Source organism: Ambystoma mexicanum, chromosome 10 (assembly GCF_040938575.1).
Source record: "Ambystoma mexicanum isolate Mex_15411 chromosome 10, UKY_AmexF1_1, whole genome shotgun sequence".
Classification (NCBI taxonomy): domain Eukaryota; kingdom Metazoa; phylum Chordata; class Amphibia; order Caudata; family Ambystomatidae; genus Ambystoma; species Ambystoma mexicanum.
The window spans coordinates 1,651,737,885-1,651,759,971 of record NC_090932.1 but is presented as its reverse complement, the minus strand read 5'-3'; the positions used below and the strand labels follow the sequence as shown (position 1 = coordinate 1,651,759,971).

General features: G+C 46.0%; 1 protein-coding gene across 2 annotated transcripts in view; it reads right to left on the bottom strand.

Annotated features, from left to right (window-relative positions):
• LOC138493377 (uncharacterized) overlaps positions 1 to 22,087 on the bottom strand; it is a 340,393-nt gene that overhangs the window by 169,043 nt on the left and 149,263 nt on the right. Inside the window, exon 3 of one of the 2 annotated variants that reach the window (XM_069620416.1) lies at positions 11,570 to 12,184. The exons of the other annotated variant lie outside the window; for it this stretch is intronic. Coding sequence (XP_069476517.1) covers positions 11,721 to 12,184 — 464 coding nt within the window. The 3' untranslated portion in view covers positions 11,570 to 11,720. Of the gene's footprint in view, positions 1 to 11,569; positions 12,185 to 22,087 lie in introns of those variants that run through there. 2 annotated transcript variants of the gene reach the window in all.

Genomic DNA, 22,087 nt, shown 5'->3' with positions numbered 1-22,087 from the left:
CACCACCCAGAGCACAAGCCCCATACGTGACATCTTCCCCCGACCACCAAGAACTCAACCGCCATACCTGCCATCCTGCCCCTCCCAAGACCAGAGCACAAGCCCCATACCTGGCATCCTGCCCCCACTATGCAGAGCAGTATCCCCATACCTGGCATCCTGGCCCCCACCTCCCAAAGCACAAGACCCATATCTGGCATACTTCCCATCACCCAGAATACAAGCCCCATGCCTGCCATTCTCCTCCATACCACCACCCAGAGCACAAGCCCCATACCTGCCATCCTGCCCCTCCCAAGACCAGAGCACAAGCCCCATACCTGGCATCCTGCCCCCACTATGCAGAGCAGTATCCCCATACCTGGCATCCTGGCCCCCACCTCCCAAAGCACAAGACCCATATCTGGCATACTTCCCATCACCCAGAATACAAGCCCCATGCCTGCCATTCTCCTCCCTACCACCACCCAGAGCACAAGCCCCATACCTGACATCCTGCCCCTCCCAAGACCAGAGCACAAGCCCCATACCTGGCATCCTGCCCCCACTATGCAGAGCAGTATCCCCATACCTGGCATCCTGGCCCCCCACCTCCCAAAACACAAGACCCATATCTGGCATACTTCCCATCACCCAGAATACAAGCCCCATGCCTGCCATTCTCCTCCCTACCACCACCCAGAGCACAAGCCCCATACCTGCCATCCTGCCCCTCCCAAGACCAGAGCACAAGCCCCATACCTGGCATCCTGCCCCCACTATGCAGAGCAGTATCCCCATACCTGGCATCCTGGCCCCCACCTCCCAAAGCACAAGACCCATATCTGGCATACTTCCCATCACCCAGAATACAAGCCCCATGCCTGCCATTCTCCTCCCTACCACCACCCAGAGCACAAGCCCCATACCTGCCATCCTGCCCCTCCCAAGACCAGAGCACAAGCCCCATACCTGGCATCCTGCCCCCACTATGCAGAGCAGTATCCCCATACCTGGCATCCTGGCCCCCACCTCCCAAAGCACAAGACCCATATCTGGCATACTTCCCATCACCCAGAATACAAGCCCCATGCCTGCCATTCTCCTCCCTACCACCAGCCAGAGCACAAGCCCCATACCTGCCATCCTGCCCCTCCCAAGACCAGAGCACAAGCCCCATACCTGGCATCCTGCCCCCACTATGCAGAGCAGTATCCCCATACCTGGCATCCTGGCCCCCACCTCCCAAAGCACAAGACCCATATCTGGCATACTTCCCATCACCCAGAATACAAGCCCCATGCCTGCCATTCTCCTCCCTACCACCACCCAGAGCACAAGCCCCATACCTGCCATCCTGCCCCTCCCAAGACCAGAGCACAAGCCCCATACCTGGCATCCTGCCCCCCACTATGCAGAGCAGTATCCCCATACCTGGCATCCTGCCCTCACTACCCAGAGCACAAGCGCCATACTCAGCATCCTGCCTCCCCACCAGCCAGAGCTCAAGCCCCATACCTGGCATCCTGCCCCCACTATGCAGAGCAGTATCCCCATACCTGGCATCCTGCCCTCACTACCCAGAGCACAAGCGCCATACTCAGCATCCTGCCTCCCCACCAGCCAGAGCTCAAGCCCCATACCTGGCATCCTGCCCCCCACTATCCAGAGCACAAGCTCCAAGGCTGGCATCCTGCCCCCCACTATCCAGAGCACAAGCTCCAAGGCTGGCATCCTGCCCCCACCACAGAGAACACAAGCCATATACCTGTCATCCTACCCCCACTATCCAGAGCACAAGCCCCATGGCTGGCATCCTGCCCCCCACTATGCAGAGCAGTATCCCCATACCTGACATCGTGCCCCCACCATCCAGTGTACAAGCTCCATACCTGGCATCCTGCCCTCACTACCCAGAGCACAAGCTCCAAGGCTGGCATCCTGCCCCCACCACAGAGAACACAAGCCATATACCTGTCATCCTACCCCCACTATCCAGAGCACAAGCCCCATGGCTGGCATCCTGCCCCCACCACCCAGACTTCAAGTCCCATATCTAGCATACTGGCCCCACCACCCAGAGCTGAAGCCCCATCCTAGAATCCTGCCCCCCACTACCCAGAGCACAAGCCCCATACCCAGCATTGTGCCTCCCCACCACTGGGAGCTCACGCCACATACCTAGCATCCTGGCCCCCACTAACCAGAACACAAGCCCTATACCTGGCATTCTGCCCCCCACTGCAAAGATTGTAAGCCCCAAGCCTGGCATGCAATCCCACCACACAGGACACAAGCCCTATACCTGGCATTCTGCCCCCTAACACCCAGAGCACAAACACAATACCTGGTATTCTGCCCCCCCTCTCCCACACCAACATTCCAAGCCCCATACCTAGCATCCTGGCCCCCACTAACCACAACACAAGTCCTATACCTGGCATTCTGCCCCCTACCACCAAGAGCACAAACATAATACCTGGTATTCTGCCCCCCCACCAACATTCCAAGCCCCATGCCTGGCATCCTGTCCCCTAACTCAAGACTGAAAGCCCCATATCTGCCATCCTGTCCCACAACAGCCTCCTGTTGGTCCCAGGGTGTCATCCCGGGAGAGCATTCCTCTTTTGTTTTATGCTGGATTTCTCCATAGAGAGCCAGCAAGCACTGCAACCTGAGCCCACGTCACCTTCTGTGGAGGGGAAGAGGCACACCGGTACCATTACGGTATGGTAACGGTACCGGTGCTGCAGTCCTGTTCTGCTTGCGGGTGCCGGTATGGCCACATAGTCAGATCTGGTGGCTGCAAAGGCACCCGCGAGCAGAACTCGTAGTATGGTGGTACGGTGGCAACGGTCCCGGTAAGGATACCAGCGCTGTTGATGTCTTACCGCCATACTTATGAGTCCCATTGTCTAGATATTTTGTTGAGTGCATCAAGAAGATGGTTCTCTGATCAGGCAGAAACAAGATCCTAAAATAGGTGATTGTGGCTTCAATAAATACATCGATCTGTGGAATGGCAGGGCAACAGCTACACAGCTGTGGTCAGTATAACAGAGTCCGAAGTGTGGACGGCCATAGAACCCCAGTGTAAGTAAAATAGAGGTATGCGTGGCCCAGAGCCCGGAGGGGGAGAGTTCCGGAGGAACTTACTTGTCAACAGAAAACAAGTAAGCAGCGGCATTTGCAATTTCTTATGTTTGTTACAAAAATTGCCCCATGACAATAGTGTTTATTATTTACTTTAAATCTCAGAGGGCTCTTGGTTGGGATGTCCCAATTTTATTGGCACCAGGAAATGCTGGTAGCCGCCATTAATGAGCAGCACACCGCAATTAAAGAAGGCTGGTTCTGGACTCTCGTCCTGTCCGAGGTTACTGGGGCACGTTCACTGACTCAGTGTCAATGGATCTGGCTGGACTGAATCTGTATACACAAGAAGGCCTTTTTCCCATACTGGATGTCGTCAGGGAGTGCCGAGGACAACGCCCCTTGCCTGAGGACGACACTCCCGGAAGACCCATAATCGATGCCAGTTTCATCTGGAATGGATCAGTCAGGAGGTCCATTAGCGGCATGGGCATAAATAAGGGAGTATTCCCAGGAGACAATGTGGGTCATTACGAGTACTCCAGTCCAGAGAAAATGCCGGTAAACTGGCCGGTACTACCGACTCTGTCATCTTTAACAGAATGCAGTACTCTGAGTCTGCCGGTAGGGGCTGTGAACTACGGGCAATCCCGTCCTGCCTGGAGTTCAGGGCCCTACTGGCAGAAAAATGACTGAAGCACTGGCACTGTTAGCACCGGTGCTGATGCTTCAGTGGTTCCCAGTCCACGGAGTCCGTTGGGACTCTATGGAATGGGAGCTTACTGGCAGGATATTGGGTGCTGGTAACAATAAGAGGAGTTTGCCGGTAACCCGCTGGTGCTGAGGGACAATGTATTGCTTGTTTTGGGCGAGGCAGGAATAGTGAACCGGAAGGCCTGGTGAGTGCTTTTCAACATCGAGGGGTCAATCGTCTGTAGCACACAAACACAGCCGTCATAGAGGGCTTAGGGGGTTAATTGGCAGGGAATGGGTTAATGCTAGTATGCTGTCTGGTTTGTCTTGCAAGATAAAGGGCCTCATTACAAGTATGGCAGCATGGCTAAAATAGTGGTAATGCAGAGATAACTCTGTTACCGCCATATTACTGCTGCATTGCCGTACCACAAGTGTGGTGGTAAGGACTTGTATTTACCTCCAGAAAAATATCCGAATTAGCGCCCAATGGAGCCCCATGGACTCCAAAAATGGGGATTAACAGCGCCCTACCACCACTTGTAATCCATTGGTCAATCCGCAGAACCAAGTGACGGTAACAGTAATCAAGTTGGTCGGGAATTTGGCTGATTTACTGCCGAATTACCACCAAACTCGTAATGAGACCCCAAAATCTGTAGTGAACCTTTTATGGTCATCCTAATTAGAGACATTTTAACTTTTCCTTTCTGGTGTTCACAGAAGCCAGCTATCAGAGAAAAGGATTTGCAAACAGAGGTGGTTCCACTGGACAACTTTGCTCACCAGAAGAAAAAGGGACTCATATCAACACCCTCAACCCGTTGCAAATATGTTCGTATTAGGAATTTAGGTAAAGGCAAGGTCCCGCTCACAGTCGTGATGCGAATGGTTTGACAAGACTCCTTATAGACTATCTATGGCCCTCATCATCTAGCAAAACAATGTGGTTACTTGCCAGAGCGAGGCTCAGGTAGTCCATGTTCTAGGTACAGTGAACAACATTGCAAAGTGGTACTCAAGGAACTTCCGGGACCTCGCTCATCCCCCTCTCGGCCACCAGATGTTTTTTTCTGATTAAAATAAGTGGGGCCCCTGTACACTGGATCTCTGCTCAGTCTCCAGCAAGGGGCATTTGCTTTCCTCTGGACCTGAAAACACACCTGCTTTATACTTTCCTGAATTTTGATTCTAATGGCACTGTCCTAGGTAAATCCAACTTGGAAAACTGAGAAAACAATCTTCTGGGAAAGCGTATTCTGTAAAGGATTTCCTGTCTTGTGTTTGTTTAAGGGTCAGTAGATATTGACTTTTCCTAACCCAAGCCTACGCTATCACTAAAAGTATTATCCCACATTGTCTCATTTCACATCTTTAATTCAGTAGGTGTTCTTTTAAAATTACTCTTTTTCTTTTCAATCTTTCTCAAAATTAAACAACAAATTCGGAAACGAACATGAACTCTCGTAATGTTAGTACAAGTGAAAGTATTTAAAACAAAATCCACAACCATTTACACAGGTCAGAAACTGTCTTAATTATACTTATAGTCAAAATAGAGAGCTTATATACACATTTCACAATCAGTGCCAATTGTTTGGATGTACGTAGCACACCAGGGATAGTAAGCCACCTATATTTGTACACTCCCGCTGTTTTCTAAAATCAGTAGCGTCGTTGACACAGTGTTTCGGCCTTTTTTACTGATGGCAATGTGCACCAATGTTTATGCGGGCCTTAATCAGGACAAACACCATTTTTTCACATGATTTATTAATTGATGATTATTAATTAATTTTAGGTTAGGTGCCTCCTTCAGGTTATGCATTCTTGTGGGATCTAGAACCTTGCTAGTCTCACGTCCTTTCTTAATACGGGGAGAGACGGGCGTCTTGATGCAGATTTCTCTGGGCTATTGGTTGCAAACATGTTCATGCAGGTGCATTGTTTATTCTTCTGGGTACTATTCATCATAGATGCCAGGACCTGCTAATGATATTCCTTGCCCCACATTGTGACAGTAAAGGAATCGCTGTCAACCTCCACCAGTTCAAGGTCCAATGGTGCCTACAAAATTGAGGCTGGGGAGTGTTTTTTCCTTTCCTTGTTCTACCACTTCCTAGGTTCAGGTGAGGCTTTTTTCCCACACATCAGCCATTATCCACTATCTGGTGGAGTCCTGCAGCTCTCTACCATGCATAAGGGTATCTGTCTGTCATAGCTGAAGCCGATATCTATTTAATCATGAAACATGGCAGGTGAGGACACACTTTCTCTGCCTCCCATTGAGGAACGTTTGTATATATTATGTGTTTACAGAAGAATATTGCCTCCCTGTGCCCTGTTTACTTTATGTAATTCTGACTCAATAGACCAGGGTGTGTTATGGATCACCCTTGATTCCGAATATGTCGTAGGTAATCCACAAAGGATGCAGGTGGTCTCGATGGATATTGTCAGGTCTTCTATACTCAATGATTCTTCACCTCCTGGGATTATTTCCAACATTACTTCCTCACAAGGCCATGTTGTAGTTCAACAAAGAGGTAGTGGCACATCCGCCTCTACTTAAAGCATCCTTTGGATGGCACCTGAGATGATTTAATGGGATCCTGAGAGGTCCCAGCAGCAAGGCTTCCACATTTGCCCTCCACTCTTGAGCATTAGGGGATTAGGAATTTGGGACACTCATAAAATAACATACAATAGCATGTGCATTTATAGAGTGCACATTCCCTCCAGTGGGGCATCTTGACACAGATAGGAGATGTTTTAACACAAGTGAATCCTACCCATTTAGATGGACTAACTGAGGCGTTGAATAAACTCGTTTGTTTGAATAGATGGCCATGTTCAAGGGGTATACAGTGTTTATATTGAATCCTTTATATAGAATGCCCATATATCGAATATTTTATTTTTAAAACATTCATAGTGAATGTATTTAGGGTGGCGTTAAGGGTTACATTTTTTGGGAAATGGTCGGGCTGGGTTTTTAGGGTTGGGAAACAGGGGTTTGGGGGACGGAACACTAAAAATAAAATATAATATAAAATATACAATTTTTTTATTATAAAAGATTCGATCCATGGGCATTGTTTATACATTTCTTCGATATAACATGGAACCATTGAAGGTTCGTATTGGGTTTAAGTGGGCATGTGAATTGGGCAGTTTAGGCCTTAACTAGACAATCCCTCTTTTTTTACCCGGCGGGTTGTAAAGAACTTGCTGCTGTTTGTGGCTTTCACCCACACAGCGTGGGGCAGACATGGCCGGTAATGGCCCACCAGCCCTCGCCAAAGTCCTCTGCCAGGGCTGCGGGCTGCTACTGGACATGTCAGCCCCCCGCTGCCAAGCGGGTGAAAGCCATTCGCACCCTGGGATTTCACCCGAATACAAATTGTTTTCTATTTCTTTCTCTATGTCGGGAGATGAGCTCAGCACAGAGTGCACAAGTCCATCTCCAGATAGAAAAAAGGAAAGTAAAAACATGTCTGGCACCATTAAAATGGAAAAGGGACACGGTCCCTTTTTGCGGATGACAGCGTCGTCATCCGAAAAGGAACTGTGATGGGATCAAGTTGAAGGAGCCAAACAAACGCTGAAGGAAAAGAGGCAGCACAGAGAATCACCTCAAAGAAGGGGTGTGAGGCTGACTGGAGGAGGAGAGACAAAGGGACATGAATGAAGCAAATAGCAGCGAATCAGGGAGGAGCAGTGAGAGGCTGACATGCTTTTCTCTAACGTTTCTGTATGTGACAGGAAGTGCAAGGAGCCCATGAAGAAAAACCGTCAAAAGGGCCATTCAGGAGGGAGAATCCTGAGACAAACGAGGCGTGTTAAGGGAAGAAAAGAAACAGACGCTCAGTCTGACACAGAGTATGAACTAACACATACTGGTCCGAGAGTCACAGAGAAAAGGACTAAGCCATATGTTAACAAAAAAGAGAAACAGACATTTTCCCACAGTTGTGTTGGTCCCCACCAGCTCACGTTAGACTGGAGAGTGTTATGAAATACTCTGAGGAAAAAAGATTAAGTTTGCCTGAGGAACTTCAAAGTTTTGTTGTTACTCCCACATTGAAGGTGTGACAGGGACCTAGTCCCTTTTCTATTTTATGTCGCGGGTTTGGGCGTTGACTATAGAATCACGCCCTAAAAATACAAGTTATGATTGGTCAATCTGTCTTTCCCGAGTGCGGATTGGCCCCTCTGTCCCATCTCACCTGAGCCACAGTGAGTGAGAAGAAATCCATGACCCTGCCTGCATTTTAGGATCCACAGAGCTTCTCCCATAGCAATTCCTGATCATCATCAGAACAAAAGACTTTGGGAATTCCAGGTTGGAGGCCTAGAGCGGGAGATTTTTATTTTGTGAATTTTGGGAGACTAATTGTAAAAACCCTTCCTCTCGGGAAATAGTTACTTTTATAGCCCCATTTAATGGCATGCAAGTTATTATTTTTCTCAAGCAATGCATGAGCATTTCCCAGTATGAGGTATGTAAATACGTTTTTCATCTAAGTCAACATTTCTTATTGCAGGCCTACAAAATACTGGATTGAAGATTTGGGTTTTTGCAGCTTGAAACAATCTCATCTCATATTATCAGACATAAGAATACATTGGCCAGTAGGAATTCCAGATGTGGACTGAATTCTGGAAAGTCATAGCTATCTGTTTTCCAAGCAGGTAGGGGGGCATTTATCATTATCTCCTGTTGTATTTCCTGTACGTATAGAAAAAAAGAGGATGTTGAAGTTCAAGACACCCTAAAGGTGATGAGTCCACCCTCCAAGCTAGACATGACCTGCCTCAAGGTACACCATCTGGCTAGAAATTACTTCCAGGTGTGTTTGGGGCCAGATACATGTCTGGAACTTAGAGGAAAACAATAAATGACTAACTAGGCATAACTTTAGTAATAACAATATGCAAATAATACAATACAGCTGAAGAAAGCACCCATAACAATTGTAGGGAGCAGTTGTAAATTGTGCTAGCTTCAAGGATAGGCTACAATTAACAGAAAAGTGCTAATTATAAATCCCATCAGATGGCCACGAGTAAATAAAAGTACTATTGGCAAATCCCTTCAGGACTCCAGATTTCATCAATGATTCTCCAGTAGTTCAGAACCATAGCTATGCAAACTCCAGAAGGGGTTCACCAGTACGCAATGGGCCATACAACAGAAGCGCATAATAATGCACTGTCTCGCTTCCGGGTAGGGAGTTATGGAAGCAATAAACATGTTGCCTTCCTCAGGAGGACTTCATTGCATATGCCCAAAAGATAAGTAAATAAGCATCCTTGTTAGGTCTAAGGTCTTGCATCAATGCCCGCCACTCAACTCTGAATCCCCAAAACAGCGGCACCCACAGCTCTCACCAACTTTGTAATTTTGGTCTCTGCTGGCATGCATATCTCTGGCACATTTCTTGAAGGCGTGCCACTCCTCATCCATGGATAATCTTGCATCATGCTGCCCCATGGAACCCCCACATCACATTGCATTACTGAAATGGGCTTCTAGACCTCCACAGAAATTGATGGTCTCAGCATGAAGATTGCAATCTACACCTGGTTGCAATCTACACCCCAAGAATCCTTTAAGAAAAACTGGATCAGAGGTATGTGCCACACTTCTGATGTATACACATGCTGCTAATAAGCAGGTGTAGGCACGTACTGGACTAAAAAAGGGGGTGTCTTACTTGTTTATCCGTCCAAACCCCCGGCTCATGACAGATGACCCTAGCTTATATGTAGAGTAATGGGTTCTATGAGACAGGGTGCCACAGCCCAATGTAATATTGCAGCCATGCTACTATGGCTTTAGTCGAGAATTCAGTGTTCTGTGGCAAAATGTCAATTTCGAGAAATCTATTTTCACTGTAGGCTATTCTTTGTGAATTAGTCAGTGAAATCTTAAGTCAGTGATGATAAACTTAGTGTGTTTAAATAACTGTGAGCCCTTGCCATCACTGCACCCTGTTATGGGTCTTACCTCTCCATGTGGAATCTTTGTCTGTTCCATGGCACATGTGGAGCAGAGTGATGGGCTTCAGTGAGTCTGGAATGTGAATCAGTGAGAAGTGGGTGAAACAAACACTGAAATTTGGCACCAATAGAGGGGGGAAAGTTTGAGAATGAACCAGTTGGAAAGGAGTTTGTCTACACAGTGGTTTCCAAAATATGTTTCTGCTGAGCCCTACCCCCGCTCCACCTTGAGTAGAAATAGTATTAGCCAGCACCACTAAATGCCAGAACTGCTTATATTTTCTATTAAACAAAGTTTTTGTCCTCCAGATCGAAAGGTCCGTGTGCCCTCTGTGGACATCCTCCAGGCCCCCCTAGGGGGGAAACCACTGTTCTACACAGGTAATGCCGTGAAGCAAGGATGGCTGGACCGGATTATATATATGCAATGGGAGGGCCCGGGATAAGCTTGAAAGAGAACTGCAAGATGGATATCGGGCATCCCTCTGCAGTGATATGGGGGTGTCTCCATAGGGGATGGGAGGCAGAGCCACAGTGAGAATGTGGCAGGATCCAGACTGGCAACTTTTCAGTTATAGGTATTGAACAGTATATGTCAGTAGGTAGCATGGACGAGGGTAGGGTCTTCCAACCAGAAGGAGCACTATCTGGGCGCAATGCAAGGGGAATTGGGCTTTCCCAGTGGGTAACACATTGAGGAACTGCAGTGCCTTTAAATTCCATTACATTTTCTACCCACTTCTCTGTACCTGGATGGCTGAATACAGATTGTTTTAAAAGTGATGTGTTTCGATTGCTAAAATGAACCCAAACCCTATTCTGAGTTGCTGTTGGTATCTATGTACTGGCCAAAAAGTGACAATGTGTATTTTTGTGTACTCTATAGCACCACTAGATGCAACATGAGCTGCATGTTTCTACAATCTCTTAGTAGCAAAGTGTGAACCTCTGCAGGGTCTTTATCAGTGCTACAAGCTGGCCATGTGTAGGTGCTGTCTTTGCAACACCATGTGCACTGTCTATATGTGAGTTACCTTGGCCCCCCAAGGGTGCCAACATGCGTGCATGCGCTCATAGCTTCCGAAGACAGCAATGGGTGACTGCTGCGCACTCAACTATGCATCCAGTCATTACCCATAGTGCAATGCGTGCGTACTGTCTCACCACTCAAAACGCCAACATGTACGATCACCCATTCAGTACATCACATGTGGGTGCTTCCTCAACATGCCAATGTGCCTATGTGAACGACCAATGTGTTAACGTGCATGAACACTGTCATAAAACCCAAGTGCCGTTATTGTTGGCATGCATTTGCAATACTCATTGATTCTTGTCCTTCCTTGTATAGGTTTTAAAGTCAAATTCTGCTGCTCTATGGAAAGGCCCTTGACAATATCCAATATTTAAGCAGATGCCAATACAGGATTTGAAGGGAAAACTGCATTGTCCTTCCATGGAGTGCCATGATGCAGGAGAACTTCAAGGCAATGATAAAGGAAAATCATATGCTGTTATCATATGCTGTTATCAGATTGAAGACCCATTGGCACTGGCCATGCATTAACACAGAGAAGTTCCAGTCTCACTCTCCATTAGGTGGACTGAAGACACTTACGTAAATGGGACAAAGGAAGTCGGTTAGCATCTGAGTGATGTTACACCGCAGATGCTATAGTTGTGAGCAGCAGATCCATCCCAAAGCTTCCTTTCAATGATGAAGCCAAGGCTAAACCTTATCCTATCCATTCAATGCCCCACCCTTTCATCCCACGTACAGAGAAAATGGCAACATTTTACGATTTTGGAAAGATTTCTTGGAGACAAGTCATGCTTTATTGCACTGAAAAGCGATGCTTTGTGGGTCAGAAATTGAGTCTCTTCCCATTGTGATGCATCCAAAGTCTAAGAATCCGATGAGGATTGTTTACATGACACTGAATTTGATTTCAAAGAATCGTACATCGGACACAGATAATCCTCAAAGTATTGGTAACTAGCTCCAGAAAATATTTATTTTGATGGCACCGTGGTACTTGAATCATAATAATTATAGTGACACAAGGGAAGTTGACATACCAGTAAACACATCCCGCGATACAGCCCAAGAAGAGCAAGAGCAGTAGGCTAATGGAGATCCCCTCAATGGCCTTCATCGGTAACTTAGTCTTTACGTGGAACCACTGGATGTTTTGGGCAAACTTCAAGAGTTCTGGGTCCAACTTGCTCAAGCACTTTTTCTTTTTCTTCGCGAGGTCCTGAGACCCCGCAGCTTTCTCTTTTTGTGCAGTGTTCTGGTTTTCTCCCACCGGCGTCTGGGAATCCTGCGTAGACATCTCTGCTGCTAATCCTTCCTTTTCTTCACTCAGCTGGTCTTTGAGCCTCCTCGATGAGATATGTGGCGGCCCCTTTCCTAAAAGTACCAAAATGGGAATCTGCTGTTAACATGGCGTGCAGTTATGAAGGAAAGGCCATTGGTTAAGTGTCTAAAGGATTACCAGATAGGCAAGGTTCAGAGCATACCTAACCGCTGTGGCCCAAAGCACACTCTGACAGGAGAAGCAAACTGATGAGCACCTGACCTCGCGGAGGAGCCCCTGACGTAGGCGAATCCAGAACCTGATCTAATGTGTGCTGGTTTTTGTATTCCGACCCAAACCGCTTCAATGCCTCCATTTCCTCAGAGGTAATGTGCAATTGAAGAAGAACAGGGGCAGACAATCCTTATAGAAAATGAACAAATCTTAGTAACATCCTGGCATTGCAGGCTCACTCTTTTTCTGTGAGGTCGTTATCCATAACCAAAACACCTCAAATAAAACTTGAGTGACAGCAGAAGTGCTACAGAAACCTGCAGATAATTCCCTTGTTATCCCCCACTTGCGCAATCAATTATATTAAGTCAAGAAATGTATTTACGGCATTGAGACATAAAATTATAAAACAAGTAAAACCATTTTTGCATTAATGCGTGTTAACAATATGAAAGGTAAGGCTTTTGTGCAGTAACGCATAAACTGGCCTAAAGTGCCAGTACATTCAGAGTATGCGTTCCAATGGCAAGTTAAGAATAAGATAAAAACGGTGACATCATCCATTGTACATGCTAAAATAGGCGGTGAGCATAAAGTGCCAATGTGTGCCAGAAGCATGTAAGTAGGCAAAGTTTCATGTCAGTACACAGGGGAGGGGTATATACATTACATTGCTCTTGATTTCAACTGTATAGTTCTTCTCAGCCACGAGCTATATAAAAATGTAGTTACAGCAAAAATGTGTGCAATATTGTTCCACCTTCTACAAAGGGGCATCGATTCTCCTGTTGTTATTATTCCCGAATGACAAGAACATTAGCCTCAGTACATTTGTACATTTCTATGCGTTCATGGATTGTGGAGCCTCACCTACTCCATAGGCGTCATCTTTTTACTGTGTGTCACACAGCACCTTTAGTGCAGTGACACAGGGTTGTCTTTTTCAGACCTCCCACTCTGAACTCCATTTTCTGGGACAAACTACTGTCTCCCAGAACATGTAAAGTTGCCATTGACTTTATTAGTCTTTTTAAATTCACAGACCCAGTACAAACTATCTTCCAGAGAGTACTGGAAAGTGTTAATAGTTATCCCTTTTTGTCTGTCTCTCATGGAGCATTATTTAATTCCCCTTTCGTTAAGATTTGGTGGCAGTGGTATCTATCATTTATTTCCTACCGCGGACTACGTAAATAGGCCTGGTACTGTTTTAGGCTAAGTTAGTAGCCTCGAACTTTAAACCCGCTTGAACCCTTTTATTTTATTTCTGTTCCGGCTGGGTTTATTCACCATTTCTTTTTGGAAAGGTCTCTCTCGTGTTTTACTCTGCGCGCCAAACCAGGTTTGGTTCCTTTGTTTGCCGTCCTTTGGCGGGCTTCTGCTCAGAAGCCCTCCTTAGGCACCTCAATGTCTGAGGGGGACAGGATGTGAGCGAGGGGTTTGAGACTCCCTGCACAGGGTCTCCTTGGAGACCCATGTCGCACTCTGTATGATTGGTTGTGGTGACTGTCCCGCTAGGACAGCCACCCTGCTTTGTGATTGACATGGGGGAAAACTGCATATAAAGCAGGTCTCTGGGACTTGGAAGGCAGAGTCGCCACTCGATTGAGAGAACTGAAGAGAAGCTGACAGAAGAGGACCTCTGCCATGACTGAACCTCCCGGTGAAGCCCTGCAGCGGGTCTGAATCTCCAAACTTTGACGACAGGGAAGATCTGCAAGGAATCTTCTCCCCTTGAGCTGGTGGGACCAACCAGTTTGCCAAACTGCAAGCCAGGCCTCCCTCCTCTGGTCGAATTTGCTGTGCACAGCTACAGTGAACCGGATAGCCAGGAGGACAGGACCCTACATGAGTTTTAAGGATCGCACCTTTTATTCGTCGCTTTGCTCTGCTGCTGGTTTCTTCCCTGGGCAGTGCAGGACCCTCCAGTATTCCTCCTTCTTGTCAGTCCAACAGTCGCTTCAGGAACCGTGAGCCTGCAGGTCCTGCCTGCAATGTCAGCTACAGCATTCTTCAGCTCTAAAGGTACTGTGCTAACCCGGTTGTTTGTTCCGTCCGACCGCTGTGAAAGTGTTTGAAATCTTTCGCCAATCCGAGGGCTTGACCTTCTCTACTCTTTAAAGTTACTTTTCTTCCGACCAACTTCGTTTCGAACTCTTGGCAAAGACTCAACCACAAACTACTCTGAACTGTGTGATCCTCTGCAAAAACTCTGGGCCATTGACTTTGGCTCAGGACTTGATTTGATTTCCTCACCGTAGTAGCCTTTTCTAGATTTCCCTGCCTACTTACTTTTTGGTGCTGCTCTATTGTGAATAACCTTGTCTTTCCCTCCTTTTTAAATTGCGGGAGTGCCATTTTTGCCCACACAGAGAGCCCCAAATGGGAAATGCTAAATGCTGCGTTGTTTCTGCCTGAATCTGCTTTCCCATTTGGGGCTCTCGGGCTCTCCGTGGGGAGCCCGAGAGCCCCAAATGGGAAAGCAGATTCAGGCAGAAACAACGCGGTTGTTTTCCGCAATTCTGCGTTGTTTCTGCCTGGATCTGCTTTCCCATTTGGGGCTCTCGGGCACCCCACGGGGAGCCCAAGAGCCCCAAATGGGAAAGCAGATTCAGGCAGAAACAACGCGGTTGTTTTCCGCAATGCTGCGTTGTTTCTGCCTGAATCTGCTTTCCCATTTGGGGCTCTCGGGTGCAGAGCCCGAGAGCCCCAAATGGGAAAGCAGATTCAGGCAGAAACAACGCGGTTGTGTTGGAAAACGCTGCGGTTTTTCTTTCCGAGTTTCCCAGGCTCCTCCGAGCCGGAGGAGCCTGAGAAACTTGGAAAGAAAAACCGCAGTGTTTTCCAACACAATAACGTTGTATTTATGTTTGCGGTCGCTTCAAAAGCGACCGCAAACCTAAATACGTTTTTAAAGCTGTGGTTTTATTTCTAAGTTTTCCGGGCTCCTCCAGCCCGGAAAACTTAGAAAAAAAAACCCAGCTAGTGCTTATTTTTTTAAAAAAAATAAATAGCACTTACCGAGATTCAGCTGCAGCTTTCCTGCTCTGGTCTCCGGTCCCCGTCCTCCGCGTACAGCACTAATGAAGGAAAAGCCACCCAGCGGTAGCCTTTGTTTACTACAGCTGGCTGGCTTTTCCTTCATTAGTGCCGCAAAAGCAAAAGCCAGCACAGGAGGGCATCCATTTCACAAAATGGATGCGCCCATGTGCTTGCTTTTGCGAATTTTGAGCTTGAATAGCTCAAAATTTTACATAGGAAGTTTTAAAAAAGAGAATGCTAGTATTTTTTTTATGTTGCCTATCTATTTTTTAAATAAAACTTTTTACTAGACCATGCCTTTAAGAGTGTGATTTTCTGCTGCTTTACTTAAGCAAATTGTTTTACAAATGATGTGTAAATAAATGTATATTCTTTTACTCAGAAACCTTGCGTCAGTGTTTGCTTGAACCATAGTAAATTGCTGTCCTTTGTGTAACTTCTGATACTGCTCACTTTACTCTTGAGTCTAGCTGCTCAGCCATCGCTACCACTTTACTGTGTAGTAGAGGCCTGTAACAAAAGTTAATTTGTACTCTCACTTCTAGTCTTAATTGTGTGTGGTGTTCCCAAAGGGTACTGCATATGATTCTGCCTAACACAACGTTAAGACCAAAGGATCAAGTATTAATGTATCATAATGGGAGTCATCATTGGACAGAACGGGGAGAACACTTGTCTCTTTATAGCGCTCACAAAGATGGGTATACCAGCAACTTTCGGGAATATTCACCTGTAAGGATCTATCAGTATTACTATTGGGCTCTGAGATTAGCTTCCTGAATTTATCACATTCCTTTGTTTTGTGAAGTTCAAGTAAATTCTACCAAATTCATCCAGTTTAAGCCTTTCTTTCCTCTGCTATTTTGTTTTTGTATGCACGTCTTACTTGTCTAAGCTCTCCTTTCTTTATGTTGTCTCTGTTTTTGGCACACCTTAAGAGCTGTTTTTTTGCTAGCCTACACTCGTCATCAAACCATGTCTTGGTTTTAATGGCTGACCTCCTTATGGCTTTGGCTGGTTTCGTGAGCATTGCTCTCACTTTGTGTCCAATTACCTGGAAGGATGCCAGGATATCGGAATCACAGAGGTTCGGATTCCACAGCACACACTCAAGAGGTTCCAGCAGTTCCCTATACAAGCTAGGCAATAGGATTTCGTGGTCTAAAATAGGCCACTTCAGGGATCGCCTTGAGTGGCCAACCATGTTGATTGGGTTGCATTTAAGGTCGATTTCTGAAGTTTGCAATGGCACAGCTTTCATTGTTGCTACTAGTGGGTGGTGGTCGCATTCGCACCTACTGATTACCACAACGTCCTTAAACATGGGCCATGAGCAGCGGTTGAGCATGATATAATCAATATTGCTGGAACGACCACCTGACACAAAAGTCGGCTTTGCTGGCGTATCTATTTCATACTGCCATTACATGCCCTAAGATTCTAATTTAGGCAAAAGCGAGGAACCTCTAGTGGACGTTTATGCTGCATTTTGGGGTACATGCCCATTATGCCAGGAATACCCCAGACTTGATCTTCCTCCTCAGTTAGACCATTCAAGATATAAAGCTGTTCGAACTGCAAATTCAGGTTCCCATCTTTCATAATAATGGGCGGCTTTACCTTGCCATGGGTCCATGAACAGACTTGTTTTTCAATTAGGACGATATTTGAGATCCTGGGCCTCATTACAAGTCTGGCGATCTGGAAATAGTGGTGCCAGTAGCAACGTACCGGCACCCCTCCGGACCGTCAGACTAGGAGGTTGCCTGCAAGGGCCAGATCTCCCAACAAGTCTGACCTGCCGGGAGTACCGGCCCCTGCAGGCATGGTTTTCACAGAAGCACTGGCATCGTTAGCAATGGTGCCAGTGCTTCCGTGTCCCCATTCCCGTGGAGTCCTATGCGACTCCACTGGAATGGGGACTTATAGTTTACACCGCCTGACATCCCGGCCCATCGCCACCTGTAATATCCCAGTGGCACCGGGATATCAGGTGGCGGAATGGTGTTACGTGGTCAGTGGCAACCCGCCGGTACCACCAGCGGGTTACCGCCAACATCATAATGAGTCTTCTTTAGTCTGATTGTTATAAATGTTAAATAATAGCACGGGGAGCGATCTAGTAGAGTTCTTGGAGATCATTGCTACTGCAATCTTCCGATCCAAGTCCCCAATCCTCCACTAGGTCTTCCTTCTTTGCCCTTTCTAGCCTGGATATTATAAGAAGTATAGCCCTGTAACATGCAATTTGTAGTTGCCCACGTCTACTGGAGCCAAATGATTTGATGTAATATGAAAGAACACCAATCGTTATCTATGTAATATGATGAAAAGACAACAATCGTTATCCGTCATTTCTTTTGTCAAGCCCGCTATATAACAGGAGAGCAGATGCACCTCATGCAACATGGAAGTGCCCTCTGTCCCACTCAGGTGGGTGTCATCCAAGAGCACAGGGTACTCAGGGAGTCAATCTACCTCATCCAAGTTGGTGGATATATTTGCTTCATGCATCACAAAGTGCTCTTGCCTAAGGCGGATAGGTGGAAGTTCTTGTACAACAATATTCACTCCCCACAGTGGAAGGGTTTCAAGTTTGAGGGAAAAAAGACCTTCGGCTAAGTGCTTGCTAAAGAATGTTACCCTGATAAATTCTTTGAGTAGTGTCATTGGGACAAGGGAGACGGATACACTTTACAATGTCTTCTCTGATTATTGACAGGCATCCTCTTCGATCCCTAATCCAATGAGTAACCTTTTTTATCAATGATTCTTTAGGTTCCGTTGAATCCTGCATTTGTTTCGGTACATTTGTCAAATAGACAGAAAGTGACAGACGCTCCAGCAAACTGTCACTAGTAGGCAGGTTAGTCTGTGACCCTCTATAAGTGATTACTGTATTGCCCAATAATATAACCCTGCGAAAGCCCTGTGTATTCAGGTGATGCACGCCAGACCCTTTTGGTATCTATTTGTCATGCTTAACAGTGTTCTTGTTGTGTTATGTTAATTTATAACTGTGTTAACTCTTGACTCCAGGGATCAATATATTACAGTACTTCTGGGCTCCGAAGAACCCCCTAGAGGCCTGGAGTCTGCAATGACTGCAATGGTGCCCTATTAGGTCTATTTTCAATGTATCTAACACCTGTTAGGGCTCTGCTTCCCTTGCCATTTGCATGGGTAGAAATTGATTTAGCGGGATCAACGAGTGTTATGCAAATATTCAAACTAACAGTTGATATATCTTGGATTTTCCCAGCTATAATCCAGAGTTTATCTTTGATTAGTGGCAACTCAAAGTGTACTTTAGCTGTTCCCAGCATAACATACGCCGTTCTAGTCTATCTTCAAGGTCAATATCGGCCGGTAATTCATAGGGTCACTTCTGTCTCCCTTCTGAAATATCAGAATTACCACTGATCACTTCCAGGAAGAGGGCGTAGGTCCCTGTGACGTATCAATGGTCATTGAAAAGGCTTAAAGTATCAGATGGAATGAGAGGTATGCACAGTATAAGAAAAGTATCTAAGTTCCATCAATCACACGGGCCTCTATGATGTGTCTTTGTTGATGCATTATTGTCAAACTTGTTCCATTGCAGAGTCCCTGTGATGGAATAAGATTGCATAGTAGCATAATTACAGCACCTACTTTCAGTTTTAGCTTGTGAGGAGGCATTCGTCCTACAGCGTTTCGCTCTTCATACCCTGAAACATTGAGCCGTTAATTAATGGCTCATTGATACTGTAACTGCTGTGCCCTGTGTGAAGAGAAAAGGGGGTGGAAAGAAGTAATTTCTGAATGTTTGCGATAGTAGAAGGTGAAGGTGACCGTGTAGAACCATGCTCATTTTGTTTGTTGAAATGGTAGCTGTTGTTGAAGTGGGTGCACTTTGCCATTTGGACAGCTGAGGACAACAATACTGACACGTGTCCTCCCGTGGTGATGGTGCTGCTTTGGTGGCTTAAGTTTTCTACTCTATGGGTATCCATTCCAGGATTTACTTGCTCCATGACATCAAGTGATCCCTCTTTCCACCGCCTCCCACACTTGGGGACAGACCAGACTGTGCCGAGTTGTCTGATGATAACACTTCAAATTTATTTGAAGTAAGGATTTTAAACTGGGCATCGGTATTTCATAGGTAACCGGGGGGATTGTATTTTTTGTACTTACATAGGTCTCTACTGGGATGACATAATTTTTCACACCTGTCTGTGCATCTTTTTTTGGGACTTCAAAGGGTTGCACGTCTGGGCACTAAGCCCCCTATCTGTTCTGAAATGGTCTATGGGTCATTGCTTCCCAGCTATGGACGGTGCAAATGATTAGGGTTGTCTGTGTAGGAATTCCTTGATGGGGTGGCTTTGGTCAACTGCTAAATGGTGAATTGCATTTTCGGTTGTGCAGTTAGGGCCATCTGAATGGGATTTCAGGGGTTCCAGTATGGATGAAGATGGTATGTTCAATGTCAAATCAGACAAAGGGAGAGTACTGAGGAGGGCTTTAATCTCCCCTATTAAAATATTAGCATCCTCTATTGCTTTGGTAATTATTGCAGATCTTTTCTAAGCCTTGGTTGCTGATAAAGAGGAGGTAGCCTTCCTTTTCATCATTGTTTTCAATTGATATTGTTCATCTTGTGAATCAGGGGTAAACTATTTGAGTATGCAATGGAAGAATTATTAAAAATACATGATGAAAAATGTACAAAATACTTTAATTCAAACAACATAATCTATCATAAAAGCATAAAAACTTTAAAAGCATAAAATTGCACAACCATGGTTGTTTGTTAGAAAGGTGTGCCTTCAGCTAATGTGGCGTGAAAGATGCCCCAGGGTAAAAAGTGGAAAAATGTGAAGGATACTCTAATCGATTAAAGGTGCAGCGGGGAGATGCTGATTAGCATGAGCCATTCGTGATGATTCACGGGTTCTCGTTACTTCTCCCAGAGGGTAGCCCTTCCCTGTGAGGCTAGGCAGGTGAACCTGCTACGCAATATTCCCCCTAGTGCTGGCGGTAAGCAGGACCTCACAAGGAGAGACTCCCCTCTTGGGAACAAGGACTCCCAATCCATCAAGGAAATTCCCTAAATCCCTCCGTGATGAACCATAGCAACCATCAAGGCCTCAGGAGAAATATCCTCCACAAATCAATGTTTGTTATTGTAATATTACACCAACTCTCCATCAGAGGAACAAACATACTGAGAAGAAGAGGATACCAGAAATAAAGAGTACACCGTGGTTGGCCAACAACCATACTGGGACTAAGAAGATTGAGAAAGTGAGGAAGAGAGCTCAGATGAAAGAGACAAAGGATTATGGTTCTGCGCTGGGCAGGGGCCAGTTCATCCTCTTAAAAACAGAAGAAGGACCAATGTATGTTGTTGGTGGAACCGGGAGATTCAAAGCTGGTGAGAGACCAGAGAGCCACGGAAGGTCCTCAGTCGAGAGCAATCCGGCAACCACGAGGAGGAGGAAACACATAGAGGGCATGGAGCCAAACTGTGTATTCCCAAGAATGAGAATCAAGGTGGTGGCGTGATCTGGAAGAGGTGGACCGACTGGTCCACAAACAATGCCGAGATCACAGCTGGACAGACTCTGTGGTGCCGCGTACTACAGCGGGAAGACAAAAGACATGCTGGATGCGCACAAGATATGAGAGGCATCCCGACCCCACAGGAAGAACCAGTGATGCCAATCCATCAGAATAGAGGTATCGGGAACAACGGGAGATCTGGGAACTGAACCTGGCAGGAAGAGGGACTAATCATTCTTATCTCAGTGGTTGTGAATACCCTCATGAAAGTGAAGAGTACAAAGGGACTCATCATGCTCGTACCAGCATGAATACCTTCAAGAAAGTAAAGAGAACAACATGGCTCATCAACTCGTCCCAGTGTTTGTGAATACTTTAAAGTAAGCGAAGAGTAGAAAGGGACTCATTATACTTGTCCCAGTGGTTATGAATATCTTAATGAATGTGAAGAGTACAAAGTGGCTCATCAACTCATCCCAGTGATTGTGAATACCTTTAAAAAAGTGAGAAGTACAAAGGGACTCATCATACTCGTCCCAGTGGTTGTGAATACCTTAAAGAAAGTGAGGACTACAAAGGAACTCATCATACTCCTCACACTGTGGTTGATGTGTAAACCAAACACCGAAAGCAATATAGAGACACTGCAAGTATTTGAAAGTAATAAGGGTCCAAAAACTATCATGGGAAACCAAGGAACTGTGTTGAACGCACTACAATGGGGACAGAAAAGGTGGAAAAGTCCCCTAGAAGAATTAAAGGACTTGATTCACAAGGTTATCAAGAATTATTTGGAGATAGACTATTTCGGCTGGAAAAATCCTGTCCAGGAGAAGGGAGTCATTCTCCTGGACCTCTTCTTTTCTTTTCATATTTGATTAGCGGTAGGGTTGGAATAGATTAGGTTTTTGGATGGAGGACAGATCATGGTTTTGGGTAATTTTACTGACAATGCGATCCATAGTTAGTTTTGCGTTAGGTAGGGGAAACCCTTGTGATAGGGATAGTCAGGCCTTTTTTCTATTATTGTAATAAAAAGAATTGTAGGAATGACACCCTTTGGTACGCCTACTTCTTCTGACCTACCACACATTCTATGGCCAATATAAGAGGGTTACACAATATCTTTTTGGTAGGTTTGCCAGGTGTTTCTGCTTTATAAAAGGCCAAAAGACTTGTACAGGCTTAAT